General features: G+C 41.6%; 1 protein-coding gene across 1 annotated transcript; it reads left to right on the plus strand.

Moving 5' to 3' along the window:
- The first annotated feature begins 778 nt into the window (after positions 1–778).
- Positions 779–16,276, plus strand: GFRAL (GDNF family receptor alpha like). Its single transcript, XM_068233346.1, has 5 exons — positions 779–884; positions 9,230–9,649; positions 12,371–12,427; positions 15,346–15,676; positions 16,006–16,276. Exons 1-5 carry the CDS (start codon positions 779–781, stop codon positions 16,274–16,276), a joined length of 1,185 nt encoding a protein of 394 aa, XP_068089447.1.
- Positions 16,277–18,469: the final 2,193 nt, after the last annotated feature.

The following is an 18,469-nucleotide window of genomic DNA, read 5'->3' on the forward strand; positions in this document are numbered from 1 at the left end:
GAACATTTTAATGAAGTTAATGTTCCATATTTATGTTTTCACTTCTCATCTTTACCACAGACTACTTTATCTTAGAGCACATGTAAAGTTAGAGGGGTATGAAGCCTGAACAAGCATTCAGGCTAGATGTTCTGACTGAAGTTTGACTAAATTAGCCACATTCTTGTTGCAGGTGTGTGATTCAGACACTACTGTACCGAAAGAGATCAGCAGGACAGCTATGCAACTAGTATTGTTTAAAAGGAAAGAAGTATGGCAACTCCATATCCCTCTCACTTCAGGTGTGCTCTATAGTGTAACTCCTACCTAAAAATAGTATCTTTAAATCTGAATAAAAACAGGCTTGACATTTCTTCCATGTTTTTATCACTGTGAAGGTCTACACTGAAGAAGTTTGCTCTCAGTGACCCTGCCAACAGTACAGGAAGTACGGGAATTTCAACAGTTTTGAGCTCAAAATTTGCATCTTAAAAATTATGAAGTTCTGGGGTGTAGCCGTTTCTGATGCACAGTATTAGTCATCTGCTCATAGCTCAAATTGCTGACTGCCAAACACTGCCCTAGGCAATTTTAATGTCTAGTGAATATCTGTCTGTCTATCTATCTATCTATCTATCTATCTATCTATCGATCTATCTATCTATCTAGGTCATCAAACATGCTTATGTGTTAATGCTTTAATGTTCATACTTTGAAAGCCTGGTACTTATGATTATGTTGAATTAATGGTATTTTAGGTAACTGTCAACTGGAAAGTTTAAAGATCTGTAATACAACCATGTATTATTTCACTGAGAGATATCCAGATTTTAAAGCCTGTACCTGCTCAGAAGACATCTACTGCAGTGTTAAAAAGTTATTTGGAAAAGAATGCCAAATACAAGGTAATCTCTTTTATTATTATTGTTTTCAGCACTGATGTTGCTTTCCATGTACAGTATCTGTTGGGCTAGTATCTTCTCTTTTGTCTTTTTGCCATTATAACTGTCACCAAAGACATCTGTTTGATAAGGTTCAGCCTCATGAACGTGGTATGTCATTGGGCAAACCAGCCTCCTCTTTAAATTCATGTAACATTTATACATGTTAACCTGTTTAATTTATTTGCCAGTCCTCGATATTATAACTTAACATTCACAAATTGTTTTGGAAGGATTTGATAGGCAAGGTTTCAAAAAATAGATAACAGTATGTATTTTCATTGTGGGAGGGGGTTCACAATAGCACAAAGCTATTACAGGATAAACAATTGTTTGTTGTAATGACCTGGGGTAGATTTCCAGAGTCAGCGCACGCCGTGTGCGCTGAGCAAAGGAGAATCTCCACAATCACGGAAACAGAGTACCCAGTAGATAGATGTATATGTATGTGGAGAGGAATTCCAACCAGCAGGTGGTGCTGTGGAGCACAGACAAACAAAGTCTCTGCACATCCACAGATGTCAGATTGGAATTGTACGACTTGAGACAGAACAGAGCAAACAGAAACAAGACAGCAAGACAGAAGAGAACTGGAACAGAAAGAGACTATGTGAATGTCTACCAATCTAGTCGCCGCCCAGAGACGGTAGACACTTCACATCAGAACAGGCCAGAGTGAGAACACCAATCGCAGGAGAGGCGATTGTACAAGACTGAGTAAACACAGAACATAGGTGTAGTAAGAAAGACACAGCAAACCATTACAATCAGAATGCCAAGGAAAATAACAAATGCACTAGCTAAACGCTGTCGCCGCACGAGAAGCGCAACCGCGACAATTAATGAGGGATCTCCACACGATAAGCGTATCAGAGACAAATACGCGCCAACCCTGACTAACACATGAACACAGAAAACACAAACAAACAAATAACAGAAATGCTTGCTAATCGGTTGCCTTACCTCAGGCAACAGCAAGCGTTTGCTCCAGACCGACAGACAAACAGGAACAGGTCAGATAGGATCCACTACTCTTCCGCAAGAGTGAGTGCGATCCGCACACAGAAACAGGACTGAAAGGATCCACTGCTCTTCCGCAAGAGCGAGTGCGATCCGCACAACAAGACAGACAGAAGGAGTAACCAGTAGCAACCATAACCAAGGTTATACTCCAAGATTCAGACTAGAAAGATCCACCGCCTCTAACGCTAGGGCGAATGCGATCTATGTTCAGGACAGATCGATTCACTATCGCCAACCGCTGGCGACAGTGCAATCGCAAGGACAAGACAAGACAGAATAGGCAATACAAATAATGTACAATACTAGCACACTAATAGGAATGCCGGATGCAATCCTCAATATTAACTTCACTAGAAAGTCGAGAATATGATCCAAATAGACTGAGGCTCAAGGTAGACTAACAAACAGTAACCTGATGACGAGCAAGGAATTCTGGGAGGAAGTGACATTTATACTCAAAACCCTCCAAGGAAGCCAGCAAGCAATTTGCATGACAAGTGGATGCAAATCCATCCACAGCAGCGAGCTGACAGAAAAGGCCTGTTTCCCCCGGACTTGCATTATGCAAGCTGTATAAGAAACTATCCAAATGTCCAGGGAAACAAGGTCAGCAGAGCAGATCGTGACATTTGTATATAAAAAAAACCTGACAAATATGGGACTGATTTTATTTTTGTAGGAGAAATGGATATTCAGATTAGAGGTAGGAAGCCAGACCATGTTGCCAGGCTTATAGTCAGGGTCACATCTTTTCTGTTTGTATAATCTTTACTTCATGTTTGCTTGAGGGAGTCATGAACTCCAAGCAACTGTGATAAGTATTTTATTATTATACTAAAATTTGGCTAATGGAAGGTGATATGTCAGCCCAAGTGTCTGTGCAGTAGAGGAAACATCGTAGGTACTAGGGATGATCGCAAAGGGCGATTTCCGATTCCGTAGAAATTCGTAATTCCGTCAGAACTAAATTCTGTAACCGTTACATTCCGGCGGTATTTCAAATGAGATTACTGAAATTGTACTGCTGGAACGCGGAATTCCGCGGAATTCCGCATTCCGGCAGTACAATTTCAGTAATCTCATTTGAAACCTTGTTTTTGAACCATCGTCAGCCATGGGACCTAGTGGCTGTTCCACCAGTCATTTTTTTTTGGGAGGAGCAGGAGTTGTAGTAGGCCATGAGACCTAGAGGTGGTTCCACGGCGGACATCACAATTTTTGTTTGGGAGCAGCAGGAGTTGTCATAGGCCATGGGACCTAGAGGTGGTTCCACGGCGGACATCACAATTTTTGTTTGGGAGCAGCAGGAGTTGTCGTAGGCCATGGGACCTAGAGGTGGTTTCACAGCAGTCATTATACATTTTTTTTAAAGCAGCAGGAGTAGTCATTGGCCAAAAGCATAAAGTTAGTGATATTACGTCGGATTGCTGCAAAAACAGAATTTTTTTGATCTTAAAATGCAAAAATATGCGATGGTAGTGATAGGCAGCAGAGTTTGAGAGGGAGAGCCTTTGAGGCTTGAAAAACAGCACATTGTAATTTAGTCAGTGAGAGGGGCCTTGTAATTATCACTGATCCATGACTCTTTCATTTTTATGAACATTAGTATGTCCACATTGTCTGTGGACAGACGGTGACCACCTCACCTGCAGCACTAAATACTCGCTCCAAAAGAACACTGGCGGCGGGGCATGCCAGAACCTCCAGTGCATACTGAGCGAGTTCAGGCCAGGTATCCAGTTGTTTTGTTCAATAGTCCATGGGGTCATCATTACTCTCCATATTGTCTGGAGCACTGGCCGACCCCAAGTAATCATTCACCATACGGGCCATCCGCTGGCGGTGACCACTTTGTCCGCTGGTGGTGCTGCTGCTAGAAGGAAAATCTGGCATTGGCTGATGAAATTCCTTCAACATACTCAGCAGGTTCACAGATTGGCTATTGGTGCTGCTGCTGGGAGTGGGACCACGAGACCTTTGCTGAGTATGATGAGGCTTGGTAACTTGGGCCCGGGATACAGGTGCAGGAATCCCGGATCTGGCTCATCCTGGTATCTGCTTGGGAGGGGGGTATGACCTGCCACATTTTCCCCTTGCATCGGGGATCTAAGATGGTGGCCACCCACATGTGGAGCCTTGATTTTAGAGTTTTAATCCGGGGGTCCTTATGGAGGCACTGGAGCACATGGGCAGCCATAGGGAAGAGATGTCTGCCATTAATCACCTCTTCCTGGCTGTCAGAACTGTCGTCATGCTCCAACTCCACATCATTAGAATCTTCTTCCCACCCCCGGACAATGGGCTCTTCCACTTCCACAAGCTCTGCCTCCTCATCCAGGACTTGAGCATGGTCACTCAGTCCCCCACTTGACTCGTCATCACCACTGTTCAGTAGGGCTAGGGCTTCCTCCCCCTGTTCGAGTTTGTCAAGAGCCGTGTACAGCATGAAGGCAAGAGGAAGCACTTCTGATATGCTGCAGTGCTCCTCACTGACCACTTTTGTTGCCTGCTCAAACGGCTCCAACACTTTGCACACCTGTCTAATCAGCTGCCACTGGTCCCCAGTAATGTAGTCCATTGGCCCTGTTCTGGAGGAATATGTCTGAGACAGGTATAGCCGGACCACCATTCGCTGCTCCCAAAACCTCTCCAGCATGTGGAGGGTGGAGTTCGGAAATAAGCCTGTGCTGCGGCAGGCTATGGTGGCGCTGCAGCAGTTTTAAGGCCGCGGTGGCGGTTGCGGAGTGATGGATGTGGGCTGACACTTTTCGTGCTGAGGCCACAGTGTCCTTCAACCCATCAAAAGTGAGTAAAAATTTCGGCACTACAAGGTTGAATATGTGGGCCAAGCAAGGTAAGTGAGTGTAGTCACCTTGTGAAATGGCGGCCAGCATGTTGGCACCATTATCAGACACCACTACACCTGTGTCCAGTTTTCAGGGGGTCAGCCACTGCCGAATCTGATCCTGTAAGGCTGCAAAGATTACAGATCCGGTTTGCCTGTTCTCAACCATGGATTCCATTTGCAGCACTGCTTGGCATCTATGGTGCTGCAGACCAGTGTAGGAGCGGGACCACTTGCTGGGAGGCTCAGCAATGGCAGACTGGCCTTGGACTGAACAGGTAGCAGAGGGAAGTAGAACAGGCCTCCCCTTCAACCCACATGGCGGCACCACCAGCTGAGATGCCCCAGATCTTGCACCCTCCTCAGCAGCACCATGGAGGGTGACCCAATGGGCGGTAAAAGTTAGATACTTTCCCTGCCCATGCCTGCTGCTCCAGCCATCCATAGTGAAGTGCACCTTGCCACCGACAGCATGATCCATAGACCAGTCGACACACTCCACAATGTGCTTTTAAAGGGCGGGGATAGCATTCCTGGCAAAATAATGGCGGATGGGGATCCGCCATTGTGGAGCAACACTGTTCATCAGTCTGCGGATGGGGGCACAGTCCACAAACTGTTAGGGCAGCAGCTGTTGGCCCAACAGCCTTGCCAGGAGTGCATTATTTTTCACAACAAACGGATGACTTGCAGGGAGCATCCGCTTCCTCTGCAACATTTCTGGCACAGAGGCCTGACGGTCTACTAATCGACAATTCTCTTCGCCTGCTGCTCTGTCAAAATTTTCCTGCATGCGAACACAGGGAATAGATCTCTGACCAGGGGGGAGCGCTTCCTGCTGCTGCTGCCACCCTCAACCTGATCACGTACTTCACGTGATCCACCAACACCACCATCACTCTATTTTCTTTTAGGAGTGGCAGGAAATTGCTGCTGCTCTCGCTCCATTGTTTTGGGGCCACAAACTTTATTGGGGAAGGGGTATGAGCGACAGAACAGATAAAGTAAGGGGGTAAAAAAAAGAAAATAAATTAAAAAAACAAAATAAAGAAAACAAAAAAAATTAACTTAGAAAACAAAAAAACCCCAAAAAATTTGCACTACACTGAACTAAGCAATCACCTAACTCACTCTCACTCTGTCAAACACTAAGCCTGCGGCCTGGCTGGCTCTGTCTAACCCTCTCTTCACACAGCAACTACTAACACACTACACTACAATCTATCACTCAAACTAACAATCTGTCTGTCACACTCTCACAAATACACCTAGCTAGCTAGCTACTACTAATATAGCTCACACCAATATAATTCTCTCACACAGTCTTTAAAAAGACTTTTGGTTTATATACAGTCTTTAAAAAGACTATTGTTTTATGTTGAAACAACTAATATGGATCTGTCTCTCCTCTCTATCCAACACCAGACTGAAACCCACAAGCTTAGTGACTGCACACCTCTCTTATATACAAAATGGGTGGGATAGCTGATGATAGGTAGCTAGGGAGCTGGTTGCTAACGTAGGATTGGTTGGTTTTTGTTAAGACTCTAATTGGTGCTGACATTCCTATTTTCATGCAGAAATCCTGTTGGTTTCACTTTTAAGCTTCTGTCTAGGGTCTTCCTTCTGATTGGCTTAAAAAATCCGCATTCCGACGGAATTCCGTATAGCAATTCCAGAATTACCGTTCAGCGCTATAGCAGTTCCGTTCCGATGCAAATGAATGGAATTGCCAATTTCCGATCGGAATTGCGGAAATCTGAATTCCGCGGAATTCGGTGAGCATCCCTATTAGGTGCAGTTCTAGGACCTTAATGATGTCCCATTGGTTTGAGTATGTTAGCTGGGAGATAAAGGCAATAGGTTTTTTTTTGTTTTTTTCACAGTTCTTGACAAAATTTAGAAGTAAATTGAATTCCAGTCGGGCAGCATATCTCTAGGGATTCCATGGAGTGTCAGAATGTCTCAAGTAAAGGCTTCTGTTACTTGTTGACATGGTTCCCTTGATAACAAAGAAGTGTACTTCTTTAAAGACTGCCAAAAGCAGGTCACTAAATGTTGTCAATGTCATTGGAATTGAATTGTTGCAAATTGGTAGTTCAACAAAAAAGTCCATGCTTCAAGGGTGGGCAAGAGCTTGCAGAAATCTGAATAAACTACACGGTCTTGTTGTTTTGGTGTGCAGGTTGTACATGAAATCACATAGTTTCTCCAGTTTTTGGAAAGATTGGACCACCAGAAGGTCTGCTTAGCTAACTCTAAGTTCTTTAACTACCTGAGGACCACAGTGATTGAAATCTACGCCCTGTTTTGGTGGTTACGTAGATTTCAATCAGCCGCCGCTGCACGCATCCGGCATTTTCGTCGCTCCCGCCACTGAATCCCTGCTGTGTCCCATCGCAGCTCATTTGCTCTGCCTGTCTCTATGATGGTCAGAAGCCAATTTCATTTGCTCCTGGCCCTGTCTTTCAATGTAAGCAACTCCCATTGGCTTACATTGATAGACATGGTCAGGAGCCAATGAAAGCAGCTCCTGGCCGGCTCACAGGAACTCTGTCATCATAGAGACGGCAGAGTGGGTGGCCTAAGTTCCTGACGTGCGGCAGTGACAGGGATTGTGGCGGGTATGTGCTGTGATTCGTCATTATCCCTTGGGATTCCGCAGTTTCTGTACCAGCGGTCTCTGGTCCTTAAGGGGGCAGAGACCACTGGTACATAAACGGTTAAGATGCCAAAACAGGGTGATCATGAAAACAATGACTTTAAACATAGCTTTTCTAAAACAGGGTTACAATTCTAATCAAAGGACAACATGTATTGTTCCTTTAAGTCTAGTCCAGAATAAGGGTGGTGACTGGCTACATTTTCACTGATCTGTTGGAGCAGATTGAATTGTACGTAAAGGAAGTTCCTAACTGTTAGCATGGTGTTAGATATAGTGGATGTCAGTGTGTTTCTAGCAAGATTCTTGAAAAAGCTTTGGAATTGTTGGAACTTGGTCAACTAATCACCCGAAAGTATAAAAAAAAAAAAAAAAAAAAAGCACATGAAAGTCAAAAAAATGTAAACAATATCAGTTGCCTGGCAGTCCTTCTGATCCTCTGCCTCTAATACGTTTAGCTATAGACCCTGAAAAAAACATGCAGATTACATGTTTCTGACAAAAATCTTACAAGATTAGCTGCATGCTTTTTAAAAGGAAAAAAAAGCAAGTGCACCAATCCGGGAGGCGGGCACTGAAATGGGACAAGCGATGGTAGTTTCATGTCCTTCTGGATACTTGGTCACGCTGCATTCCACTACTAGTGGAACGCAGTGTGACCAAGCATCCAGGAGGACGTGAAACGGCCATCGCTTGTCCCACTCCCATTTCAGTGGCCGTCACCCCACCTCCACTTCCACGGCTGCCATAGCTGCCTACACCCACGGCTCACGCTATGAGCAATTTCTATGCATGGATATAATGATGCAGAAGATGATGCAATCAATCACGGCTGCAAATGAACGGATTGGTGCACGTGCCTTTTTTCCTTTTAAGAAGCTGCTGACATTCCTTTCTTCCAACATGGTCTACACCAGGCATGGGCAAACCTGGCCCTCCAGCTGTTAAGGAACTACAAGTCCCACAATGCATTTGTCTTTATGAGTCATGACTGTGGCTGTAAGACTCCTGCAATGCATCATGGGACTTGTAGTTCCTTAACAGCTGGAGGGCCAAGTTTGCCCATGCCTGGTCTACACGGAGCACACATCCAGCATCTGAATCCTAAATCGCTACAGCGGTGGTGAGAGTATTGTTTTTTATCACTTTTTTGCTAGATACTGCATGCTCTGGAGGGAGTGCCGCACAGTTGACCTAGCTTCCATTACTGCATGCTTGTTTCAGGTTTGTGATTCAGACACTACTGATGTCAGAATGATCAGCAGGACTGTTAGGCATCTGGTATTGTTTAACCTCCCTAGCAGTATTGACGGTTATATACGTCCATACAAAACATGCTGCAAACGGTATTAACATGCATACACGTTAACACTCTCCTACACTGTATACTAGACTTTTGCTTGACACATTTTGGCAAGCCACAGGAAAAAAAAAGGTTATGCAAATTACAGTAAATGGATCACTTTTTGGACAGAAATCCTGGGGAAATTGAATGTCAGGGAGGTTAAAAGGGAATAAATATGGCAGCCTCCATATGCCACTTGCTTCAGGCCACTGCCTGGAGTGCCATTGGTCCTGGGGCGTGCCATGACCCTGGATTAAGCCCATCCCCCAAAATTAAGCCCCACTTCTGTACTTAATTCTATGGTAAAATGTAGAATATATAATCATTTTCACAACAATGTCAATGTCTATGTAAATTATAATATAATGCCACATCTAAACCCAGAGAATGGCTATGTATAGTAACATTGAAGTTTTCTTTTTGTATGCTTGCAGTGCAGAATGTCCATGTAGGATCCATCAAACATGAATTACCAGTTGTAAAGAAAAATTCTAAGCAACATTCAAAATTAAATGATGCCCATTCTTCAGGAAAAGCAAAAGACTGCATTTTAGCAAAACAGCTATGCAAGGAAAACCAACATTGCCTTTCTTTATATGAGAATTTTAAGAGCCAATGCATTCATCCACAAGATTGCACCCTCAATGATGCAGTACAAAGTTGCTTGGCTGCTTGGAGGGAACTCAGAGAGACTGAAATGGGAAATTGTGTGTGTCTAAACTCAACAAAGCGAAAGTGTATCAAAGTTTGGAACAGCATTTATAACAACACTTGTTTACAATATGCAAAGGAAAGAGAAATTTCAAAGTATTCACATGACAAAAAGGATCTGTTTGTCCCAGACCTAGATTCATGTAGGTACTAGATTTTATACAACTTTCACTCGACATATATAACAGCAGAAAAATATACCTATTGTGATGTTATTTCCTTAATACCTCACAAACAAAATAAGACAGTAAAAATATAGTTACAGACTAACAGTAATATTAAGAATATGCAATTTTACCTTCAGTAGTGCAGAAATCAGAGTTAGTCAAAATTAGTCAGTGATTTACTGTGAATTAGGTTAATACTAGAAGTGTAGGATGCTAAAGGTGTTATTATTTAGTAATTATATAGTGCCAACATCTTGCACAGTGCTGTACAGAGTATATTGTCTTGTCACTAACAGTCCCCCAGGAGGGACCACAATCTTATCCCTACCTTAGTCATAGTCTATTGTATGTATTGTGTGGTATATGTATGTAGATGACATACATATTTTGTAGCTAAATATGGAATTTCTCATTTCAAGGACCACCAAGATAAAAAACTAAAAACTAAATAATAATATGTAAAATTTATGTGTAGGATTACCTATAAGATGTACATTTGTCGCAGAATGCAGTATAAACAAGTTTTTTTCTATGTAGTCTCCACTTACAGTAGGTAGAAGAAATCTGACACCTCTGACAAGTTTTACTCTAGTTCATCTCATCGGCGATTCTCAGTGATTCCTTTATTTTCAAAAGCACCCCCTAGATGGCACTGACATAGCTGTTGTTACTTCTTGTGGTCCCTCTAACAGACAATAGTCTGCCTGGATGCCGATGCCAAATTCTCAGTGGTTCACATTCCCATCATACTCAATCAGTTAGAAATAAATAGGAGGCACTCCACTGGCATGTAATCTTAGGTTTACCTATAATGTGTTAATACATTGCCTGTTTCAAAATCCCCCTGACCCCCCTTCTTCTGATGTACAAGCGGAAGGAGTAGATCCCAAAACATGTTGTATAATGCAAAATTATATATAAACTCAATTTGTTTTGTACTTCCAGCTGTCAGTATGGTATAAAGCGAGTAGGGAGGCTGGCAAGCAACTCTGTACAGATCTTTTCTTTTGTAAAGAATAAAGGAATTCCCCATGAGAAGACTGAGTAGCCCAAAATCTGTCTATTTTTTTACAATACAATTTATAGTGCTTTATACTATAGGACAAATGTACATTTTATTTAAACATTTAGTTTTTAGTAGGCAACACAAGGGATTATTTACATGGTATACATATCTTGTATACAGTTTGAGGTCAATAGGTAACTAAGACATGTAAAAAGGCTTTGATACAGACTTGGTAACATATATTCTAACTTAAAGAGACACTGAAGCGAGAATAATTCTCGCTTCAGAGCTCATAGTTAGCAGGGGCACGTGTGCCCCTGCTAAAACGCCGCTATCCCGCGGCTAAACGGGGGTCCCTTCACCCCCAACCCCCCCCCCCCCGCAAAATCACCGACCAAATTGGTCGTAGATTTTGCTGCTCCTAGAGGCAGGGCTAACGGCTGCAGCCCTGCCTCTAATTGCGTCTATCAGCGGCGCATCGCCGCCTCTCCCCCGCCCCTCTCAGTGAAGGAAGACTGAGAGGGGTGGGGGAGAGACGGAGATACGCGCTGACAGATGCACGTGGGGCAGGGCTGCGGCGGTTAGCCCTGCCTCAATCCAGAAGAGATCCCCGGGTGCTCGGAGGGGATTTGTGAGGTAAGGGACCCCCGTTTAGCGGCGCGATATCGGCGGTTTAGCAGGGGCCCCTGCTAACCATGAGCTCTGAAGCGAGATTTATTCTCGCTTCAGAGTCTCTTTAACCTGAACTGTGAAAAAAAAATGAGTTTTACTTACCTGGGGCATCTACCAGCCCCCTGCAGCCATCCTGTGCCCTCGAAGTCACTCATGGCTCCTCTGGTCCCCCGCTGACAGCTAGTTTCGTTTTTGCCGCGTAACGGTTTTAATACGTAACGCGTAAAAATGTACTTGTTGATGTCTGCAATAGCTTTCTGCACCAGCAGGGATGCGTAAAAAAGTACACATGGTGGCCGGCCGACTCCCAGTCGGCAAAAACGAAACTAGCTGGCAGTGGGGGACCAGAGGAGCCATGAGTGACTGTGAGGGCACAGGATGGCTGCAGGGGGCTGGTAAATGCCCCATGTAAGTAAAACTCATTTTTTTTTCACAGTTAAGGTTCCCTTTAACTATAAAAAAAAAGAGAACGATATAGTAAATGCATAGAGTTGGTCTATAGGTACTAGTGATGAAATGTAAATTTTATATGTATGCGTACATATTTACAATTTTACAATTTATTATAGTAGTCTGAACAGCTTGAATAAAATTATCCAATTTCATTTTATGCTCTTTCGCAAGAAAATAAATTTGGGAAAATGATTGTTTGCTTCTATTGAAAGTGAAAATTATTGAACTCATAGTGACTCGATGGTAGGGTAATTCTCGTTTGTGACTATGTAATGCAATACTGTGCATTACCATTTACCACCATGTCACGCGTGTGCGTCAATAAACATGTGGCAGGGAGGGGAAGGCATGGGAGCTATGGAATGACCAAACCTACAAGGAGTTTAGAAAGATGGGAGGAACAAATAGAACCTAGCCTGGCTGATAACTGTGTTGATTTTCCATTTCTGAATTTTAAATTTGACTTACAGATTTTTCTTTGAATCACAAATCACATTATCATTATTATTGATTTTGTTCATTTAAACAGCAGCCACATCTCCATTTACATTATTTTTCTCATTTAGATTCTTCTCAAGTGACTATCGATTTAGAATGGGACAAGAGTTCATTAAAGGATATTGGTAAAGTTCTGTGAAATATGTCAACAATCAAGTACAAAATCACTATTTTAATTGTCTGTGTATTTATTTGCTGTGGTTGTGATTCTCATTCAAATAAATAACATGCATGAAGATACAGAAATAGGTCATTTGTTTGCCTTATATACACTATGTATATTTGTAATAAGAAGAATGCAGACAGTAAAGAAAACTTTAGAAAAACTGTAGCAGTTAGAGATGGTCAATGAGATGCAAATAATTTTGAGAAGATGCAGCATTATGCAAATGTATGCAGCTTGAAAATAGACCAATCAAATTTTACCTGAGCAAGATTTGATTGGTTCATATTCAAGCTGCATACATTTGCATACACGATTTGCATAATGCTGTATCTACTTGAAATTATTTGCATCTCATTGGCCATCCCTAGTATCAGTTGCCTAAAGACACCTATCAACTTTCCTCTATTAAATGGGACAAAGAGACATATTGTTGCTGACCACAGCTCATTACAAAAATGTGACCTATTCATTAAAGTGGTATAAAACCCAGCATTTTTCTTTGTTTTGAAAGATGATTTACAGCATATAATATACTACCATTTATTTTATTTAGCAGAACAGCATTCAAAGGGGTAAAACACAGGACTTACTTTTTCGATAAAGAGTTCAATAGATCTGCAACCGAACTGGTGATAACATTATCTTGTTTTTACTTAAAGTGGACCTGAACTCAGAACTCGTCTCTGCTCTAAAAGATACACAACAGCATAATAAAGTTTAAACAAAAACATATCTTTGTTACAGCTAATATAAATCCTGCAATAAATCTGCTTTGTGTCTACTTCCTGATTCATGGAAGCAGACATATTGTTAGCATCCAGTGCTTTCAAATGGGCTATCTGCCATCTCAGCCATAGGCAGTCATGTGACACAGGGGAGAGATCAGATTACATCTTGTGATTATACTCAAATGAGGGGGAATTAGACAGGCTAAACTCTCTAAATACATACAGGGGTCATTTCTCTATGTTTTCCTTCTGTCCTGTGCAAGAGTTCAGGTCCACTTTAATTGCAGCAGAGAGGAATGTAAACATTCCCTGACTGTGCAGAAACTTCTTCTAATGTGTTCAGAACTGATACACTACTCAGAAATCATTACTGGGTACATTACAATATAAATAAACCAGTTATGAATAAAATGCAATGGCAGCTTTCAGAGCAAATAAAATTGTACTTTGGGAACTTGTAATTTCTAAATGAATAATAATACTTATGCACAGCAGCACAAAAGCAAATATGATAACTGTATGGGATATAAAAAGTAGAAAAACACATTTTTATTGAATATTATGTCAGAGTTTAATACTGTTTTAAGGACTAAAGTCTTCTTGTACAAAAAAAAAAAAAAGTGCTGCATTGTTCTCCAATACTTCTTCTGCGGTTAAAAGGTGGTCTGCTGCTCCAACTCAGTGTAGTAGTAACATCATTCATACAGACAAGATCTCAGTTTTGCTTGATTTTCAGTCTTATCAGCTGCTGTCTGTACAGCACTTAAAGAGACTCTGTAACAAAATGTTCAGCCTTATTTCTTCTATCCTATAAGTTCCTATACCTGTTCTAATGTGGTCTGTCTTACTGCAGCCTTCCCTAGTTGCACAGTGGCTGTTATATAATCTAATCTACTTTCCTTTGTCAGCTTTGTCAGCTCAGACAGGAATGTGCCGCTCTGCTGTGATAGCTAAAAGATATACACACCCTCTCCTTGACCACTGCAGGCTCTGTATGAGTCACAGACTGAGCTTCTCTCAGCCTATCACATGCTGGTTAGCAGCCATGTTTTTTGTTTGTAAACACTGCCTAAAACTGGCAATTACAAGCCAAGATTGCAGCAGGGAGTTGCAGAAACAGCACAGAGGGGCCCAGGAGAACAAAATGAATAGAATGGTATGCTTTTTATTGTAAGAATTTTAGAGTACAGATTCTCTTTAAGCCTTGTACAAGTGTGCAAGGACTGTCACCCCCATAATGCTGTGCAGACAAATGGTTATCCTGCAGGCTAGTGATGTATTCTGTTGCTATGGAGGGGTTATCCCCATTATTCTTGGATTTCCCATGATGACCTGACCACCAATCAGGGCCGGCAGGGAAGAGTAGAGACATTTCCTCTCCCTCTGAGTGGTGGCAGGCATCTCACTGTAAGCCTGTATTTGGAACTACAGCTCCTGGTGGTACACCTCTACAAAATTAAACACTAACATAGTGTAATACCATAGATACAGTAGACCACCACATGAGACCACGATACACTGGAGTGCCACCACCAGGGACATATATGCCCTCACTACTAAAAAATAATAATAATGAAGCACGGTGGCGTAGTGGTTAGCTCTCTTGCCTTGCAGCGCTGGGTCCCTGGTTCGAATCCCAGCCAGGGCAGTATCTGCAAAGAGTTTGTATGTTCTCTCCGTGTCTGCGTGGGTTTCCTCCAGGAACTCCGGTTTCCTCCCACATTCCAAAAACATATGGATAAGTTAATTGGCTGCCCCTAAAAAATTGGCCCTAGACTACAGTACTTACACTACATAATATAGACATATGGCAATGGTAGGGATTAGATTGAGAGCTCCTTTGAGGGACAGTTAGTGACAAGATATATATATATATATACACTGTACAGCGCTGCGTAATATGTTGGTGCTATATAAATACTAAATAATAATAATAATAATATATTATTATTATTTATATAGCACTAACCACGTCCACAGTGCTTTACATATCGTACATAGTCATGTCCCTAGCTGTCCCTCAGAGGAGCATAACACTCACACGCACACACACATAGACAAGGATCATCTTTACAACTAATTGTATATGCAAGCATATTAACATTATGACAATTCCAACATGCTACAATAGTGTATTTGTTTCTTTCAGAATTTGGAGGTCCATTGTCATGCTTGGATGCTGCAACTCTATGCATTGGAGATGATGTATGCAATAGGCACTTGGCTGAACTTATGAAGGCTTGCACTGTTCCTGGAAATGCATGCGATGTGAAGAACTGTCAGAAGAAGATACAATCTTTCTATGAGTCTATGCCTTTTAATGTTTCTCAGATGATGGCTTTTTGTGATTGTGACCACTCTCATGAGGAATGTCAAAGAGCTGGTGATGTGCTTCACAGTAGATCATGTACCGTAGCCACAGATGTACCTATATCCTGTCTTCATGTGGTTAGAAGTTGTCTAATCAATGCACCTTGCAGGTTTGTTCTATTATTGTTATTATTATAAAACCTCATTATTGTTGTAATCTCCTGCTGTCTTATTCTGGCCTTATTCTGTCTTGGGCAACATTAGTACCAATGATATGAACTGAAAGTACCCATGCGATGTGGAGTGCTGATAATAGCATTCTTCTGCATCAAGAAGATGTACATTATTTGCTTTGATGACGTTCAGGAGAGCTTAGCATGCACAGTGTTCCCACAGTTTAATCATTGAAGATATTGATGTTAATTTTTTATTTCACTTATGTCTTTCACTTGGTACATATTTGTATTTTTATACTTCACAAACAATTGTGTTTCTGCAGGAAACGGTATGAAGCCTATCAGTCAAAGTGCTGGAAATATGCTAGCAGATGCCAGAATGACATAAGCTGTTTGCTCGATTTAAACAAAGAGGATCTAACTTGTTCTGCTACGAATGAGTGTCGAGCAGCATACATTGGCACTCTTGGAACAAAGCTCCATACGCCGTGCACCTGTGACATTGAACATCGTTTTGAAGAGCAACATTTGTGTGCCCTACATTCCAGTATACTCAACAACAGCAAGTCCTGCTTAAGTAAGCTTAACAAATGATTTGGTGTAAAACTAAAGGATAGCATACTTACACAACGCATGAAATGTTTCCTCTTTAGCCCCCTTGCCCTAGCCCCAATGCCTGGTAGCAGCAGATGCTCATTCCCAGGACCTAGCCACACCTGTATAGTTTTATGTATTTTCCTGCAACTTTCTATTGCAGCTGCAAGGCATATAAAGCCACGGTGTGCATGTCCATAAGGTTGAACTAAACATAAATCAATTAGAGTCCAGCAAGCTGTACTGTCTAGTGGCAAGAGAGATTAAGTGAAACATCAATAAAGGAAGTTTATGCTGGCTGTTTCAATACACTGCGTGTTTGATGCCAAGAATTTGATGCATTGCTGTGGGGTTACCATATATCTCAGGCAAGAGTGTTATTGGCAGAGTTGCCTAACAATAACAGCCTAAAATGTAGTCCAAAACGAATTCAGCCTTATTCTGCCTTACAGCAGAGCTGACAGCATATTACTGTGAGGAAAACATGACCCAGCATTAGGGCCATAACTTACAAAGGACTTAAATAGGAACTTTGCTGTATATAACTTTCTGAATAAAATAGTTTATTTTTACAATATTCCTTTACAAATTATTTAGCAAATGTTTGCTTATTGTAAAATCTTACCACACAATAATTTACACCTAATTTGTCAGAGACACAGACATCTTTACTGCTGGCAAGGTGAATCACTGTGGAGTGTTTTTTTTTTTTGCCACACATAAATTGGTTCTGGCCCCTATTGGAACGCAATAGATTTCAATGGACAATTACGCTTACGGCACACCAAGTGTATAATTTGGGGGCTACAGAAACATGAACCTTTTATTACAAGTCAGTAAAATTCCTAGCCCCACTTGCTAGGTCTTTTGGAAAACTAAACATGCATCAAAGTAAAGTATCTGAAATTCTGTATATTATGTTTCCAAGCTGACATTTTTCTAATTTTAAACTTGAAAAAAAACTGTTACTGCACTTTTAATAAATTAAGTTAAAGTGTTTTTATTTTTGCTTGGTTTATTAAACATTCAAATCCCCGATTCCCTCTGTTTTCTATAGAAAAAGTTGTCCCGGTAAGGATTCATGCATCATACAGTGACACACAAGATAAAGAATTACAAGAACTACACACACTTCAAACTGGTAAGTAACCAAGTGCCTGATGCAGTAAGGTGCTGTGCGCTGTTTCACCGTAGCAACACGCCTTAATCCAGTAACACTTAGCTTGCCGCTAAGGGTTATTGAGTGGAATGTATAAAACGAGCAACATCTTTTCAAGTTTCATGAACTTGTTCTTACAAGAATGTCAAATTTCAACTAAGCATTCTGCATACACCAGTTAACATTTGTAGACAACACTGAGTGTCAATTAAAACCAGAGTATTTACTGCTTATATAACGCACGCATTATAATGTGTTGAACTGACTGAACTGCAAAGAAGACTGGATTTAGACTTTAATACAAAGCCAGCATGCAGCGAGTCAGAATAACCTGATCAGTTACAATGCAGAACTGTGAACAGACCCATTGAGTTATATGGACAGTGAGTTGACATGCAGAATTATCCTGCAATGCAACTGAACACTGTGAACTAGACCTTAGTATAATATTGGTACAATCAATTACCCTAACCTTACTTTCACACTATCCCTTCACTACTTATGCCTAACACTAACCCTCCCCACCTCATACTACCCTTCCACCAATACCCAACTAGCCCCCATCCCCACGCTACACCTAGAATTAACGTTCACCACTATCTATCACTGCTATCCTGTCTCCCTGCTGGTTCCTGTTATAGCCGCAATTTAGCCTTTGCTGCTTTCTATCACCAATAACCTGTCTTTCTGCTAAAGAATACCGGAGTTCAGCTATAGTGTAGTGGAACGCCGGAGCCCAATTTTCCTTCCAATTGTTGCCATAGCTGCAATTTCTACAGCAGCCTATGGTGGCACCCAAAACTTCAGCACGACCTGTGCCCAAATTAGGCGATCCATCCTAATAAGCTGTGCTGCAGCCAGCTCCTTTCGTTGTCCTCCTCCAAGTAGTTTACAATATAGCGTAACCAACACTACAAATTAATATATATAAAAAATCAAGCTCTTTTATTCATAAATCCAATAAAAAAAATCCAAAAAAGCATCAACATTCAATCCAATAATATGGAATTCGGAACAAGTGATACACGATAATG

Source organism: Hyperolius riggenbachi, chromosome 4 (genome assembly GCF_040937935.1).
Source record: "Hyperolius riggenbachi isolate aHypRig1 chromosome 4, aHypRig1.pri, whole genome shotgun sequence".
Taxonomy (NCBI): domain Eukaryota; kingdom Metazoa; phylum Chordata; class Amphibia; order Anura; family Hyperoliidae; genus Hyperolius; species Hyperolius riggenbachi.